Here is a 3,108-nt window from a genome sequence, read left to right on the forward strand (position 1 = left end):
TCACCATCACCTCAATGATGTCACCATGCCCTCAGTGATGTCACCATGCCCTCAGTGATGTCACCATCCCCTTGATGATGTCACCATGCCCTCAATGATGTCACCATTACCTCAGTGATGTCACCATACCCTCGATGATGTCATCACACCCTGACTGATGTTACTGTACCCCCACTGCTGTCACTGTCCCCTCGTTGCTGTCACCGTACCCTCGTTGGTGTCACCATGCCCTTGATGTCACCATCCCCTCATTGCTGTCACTGTCCCCTCATTGATGTCACCATGCCCTCCCTGCTGTCACCACGCCCATGCTGCTGTCCCTCTCCCCCTGTTGCTGTCACCCCCCTGCTGCTGTCCCTGTCCCCACCTTGTGCTCCCTGCGGCCGCGTTTCTGCTGCTGCTCGATGAGGTCGGAGGCGGATGCCGGGGGCGATGCCGCCCTCATGTTCCGGATCACCTGGATACTGTCCTCTGGGAGCGGGGGCAGCCCCAGGATCTCCCTCTTCTCCGCCTTCATGCTCTGCAGCTCCTCAAAGCCCCCCAGGGTGCACTGCAAGGGACACCAGGAGCTGAGCGTGGGGGCTCCCAGGGCAGCTCTGCCTGCCCTTCCCAAAACTGCTCTCCACAATCACAATCATGGAATCCTGGAGGTTGGAAAAACCCTCCAAGGTCACCAAGTCCAACCTGTGACCATAACCCCCTTGTCCCCCAGCCCAGAGCACTGAGGGCCACAGCCAGCCCCTCCTTGGACACCTCCAGGGGTGGGGACTCCATCACCTCCCTGGGCAGCCCCTCCCTGGGCAGCCCCTGCCAAGGTCTGACCACCCTTTCCAGGAAGAAATTCCTCCTGATGTCCAACCTGACCCTCTCCTGGCACAGCCTGAGGCCGTTCCCTCTCCTCCTGTCCCTTGTTCCCTGGGAGCTGAGCCCAACCCCCCAGCTCCCCCCTCCTGTCAGGGGGTTGCAGAGCCAGAAGGTCCCCCCTGAGCCTCCTTTGCTCCAGGATGAGCCCCCCCAGCTCCCTCAGTTCTCCTGCTGCTCCAGACCCTTCCCAGCTCCCTCAGTTCTCCTGGTGCCCAGACCCTTTCCAGCTCCCTCAGTTCTTCTCCTGCTCCAGACCCTTCCCCAGCTCTGTTCCCTTCCCTGGACACGCTCCAGCCCCTCCATGTCCTTCTTGTCCTGGGGGGCCTAAATCCTTCTCCAGGGTGTAAAACAGGAGCTGCCTGTCCCTGTGCCCCCCTTGTCCTTGTGACAGGCAGGAGGGACAGGAGGGTGTCCCGGAATCCACAGCTGGAGTGTCCAGAGCTTTCCCTTCCTGGATCCCATCAGGGATCTCACTTTGGGTCCAGCTCCAAATACCAACATCCAATATTTCTCTATGGGGGAAAGCCTGGGACTGGGTTTAATAAGGTGCAAACTGAACACCAGAAGAGGATGGAGCAATTACAGCCAGATCCAAGGGCAGAATTCCCTCCTGTGCCAAGCACCAAAGCACACATTCCCATATCCCATGGCCTCTCCTCACCAGCACAGTCTTCCAGAGCAGGAGCAGCACCTTCTTCATGGGGAAATGCGGAGCGTGGCCGCTGCAGAACTTGGTCACCATCCCAAAGAGCATCACGGAGAAGGGCTCGTTGTTGTACAGGGGGGCTCCTGCAACCACACAGCGGGATTATCCAGGAATTCCTCATCCCTGTTCCCATCCCCACCAGCTCAGAGACCCCCATCCCACCCCAGACAGCTCCCTCTCCTCTCCAAGGCCTCAGACCCTCCATCATTTCTCACCTCTGTGTTCAGAGGAAACAATGGCCCCAATGCCCCACGTTTTTCCTGGGAAGCAGGAAAGGCTGGATGGCTCCTCCTGCTCACCCTTCCAAGCTGAGCAGAAACCAACCCAGTGCTGCCAGTCCCTGTTAACCAAGGCCTGGAGGTAAATCCCACCCCGCTGTCCCTCCCCATGCCGAGCTCCAGACCCTCACCCAGCTCCGCTCGGAATGTTTGTCTCATGCTCTTCCACTCAGGTTTGTCCCCCTCGGCCTCCTGGCGCACGGTCTCCACGATCAGGTACATGATGTTCAGCAGTACCCTGGAAAAAACAGCTTGGGATGAGCTGGGACGAGTTTGGGAAGCGCTGCTGGCACCCAGCATCCCGGGATGGAGATGCAGGAGCTGGGTTGGAGTTGTCTTGGTAACGTTTGTGCTCCTGCAGGTACATTTCTGGTCTCTAAACCAGGGAAAACAGCCCTGGATTGGCAGGATGAGGTGAATTGTGAACATTTTCAGGGAGTTTTGGTCTCTAAACCAGGAAAAATAGCCCTGGATTTGCAGGAGGATGAGGTGGATGGTGGATGTTTGCAAGGATTTTGGTTTTCCTGGAATATGCTGGAATTGAACTGATTTTTTCCAGTGTTTTCAGCCCACACCAGATCCAGATTCCATGCCAGTGCTCAGGGAAAAGGTCTCTCCAACTCCAAGCTGGAAAAAATCTCCTTTCCCAAATTTTCCCGCTCTCACATCCCCAACCTGCCCCATTCCTGCTGTGCTGAGCACGAGGGACACCCATGGATGCTCACGGAGCTCTGGCCCCCCCAGGGCCTGTCCCAGCTCCCCAAAACTCCTGGAAAAGCCTGGTCCCCCCTCCAGCCCCACCACTGCCATTCCACACCTCAGGTCCGTGCTGTCAGCCAGGGAAATGGCCGGTTTCCTCACGGCACTGGAACACGCCGCGCTGTTGCTGCGGAGGGAAAACAGCCCAGTGGGAATCTGGGGGAGTCTGGGGGAATCCGGGAGAATCCAGACTCGGCCACAGCCATCCCATGTGCCAGGGGCAACTCTGGGAGAGACGCTGCTGCCAGGAATTCCCTGCTCACAGGAGGAACTTTGGGACTTAACCAATTATTGTTATTATTATAAAAACACAACTTAAATTATATTTATGTAATATATATTACTGTTACATTAAAAACATTATATAAATATAAGATAAAAATATTATATAGTTTTATATATACTATAAAAATATATATTTATATATATAAAAATATCCATATACTTTATATATAAAATATATATATCATATACTTATATAAATACAAATATATAATATTA

General features: G+C 54.7%; 1 protein-coding gene across 1 annotated transcript in view; it reads right to left on the bottom strand.

The window, feature by feature from the left end:
• Nucleotides 1–2,895, bottom strand: part of STRIP1 (striatin interacting protein 1) — a gene marked incomplete at its 5' end in the record, with an annotated part of 9,742 nt that extends 6,847 nt beyond the window's left edge. Inside the window, 4 exons of the mRNA XM_027665743.1 lie at nt 368–550; nt 1,526–1,653; nt 1,980–2,086; nt 2,666–2,895. Of these exons, the coding sequence (XP_027521544.1) occupies nt 368–550; nt 1,526–1,653; nt 1,980–2,086; nt 2,666–2,895 (648 nt within the window). The remainder of the gene's footprint in view (nt 1–367; nt 551–1,525; nt 1,654–1,979; nt 2,087–2,665) is intronic.
• Nucleotides 2,896–3,108: the final 213 nt, after the last annotated feature.

The sequence above is a fragment of the Corapipo altera genome, unplaced genomic scaffold, assembly GCF_003945725.1.
Source record: "Corapipo altera isolate COAL_440 unplaced genomic scaffold, ASM394572v1 202, whole genome shotgun sequence".
Taxonomy (NCBI): Eukaryota; Metazoa; Chordata; class Aves; order Passeriformes; family Pipridae; genus Corapipo; species Corapipo altera.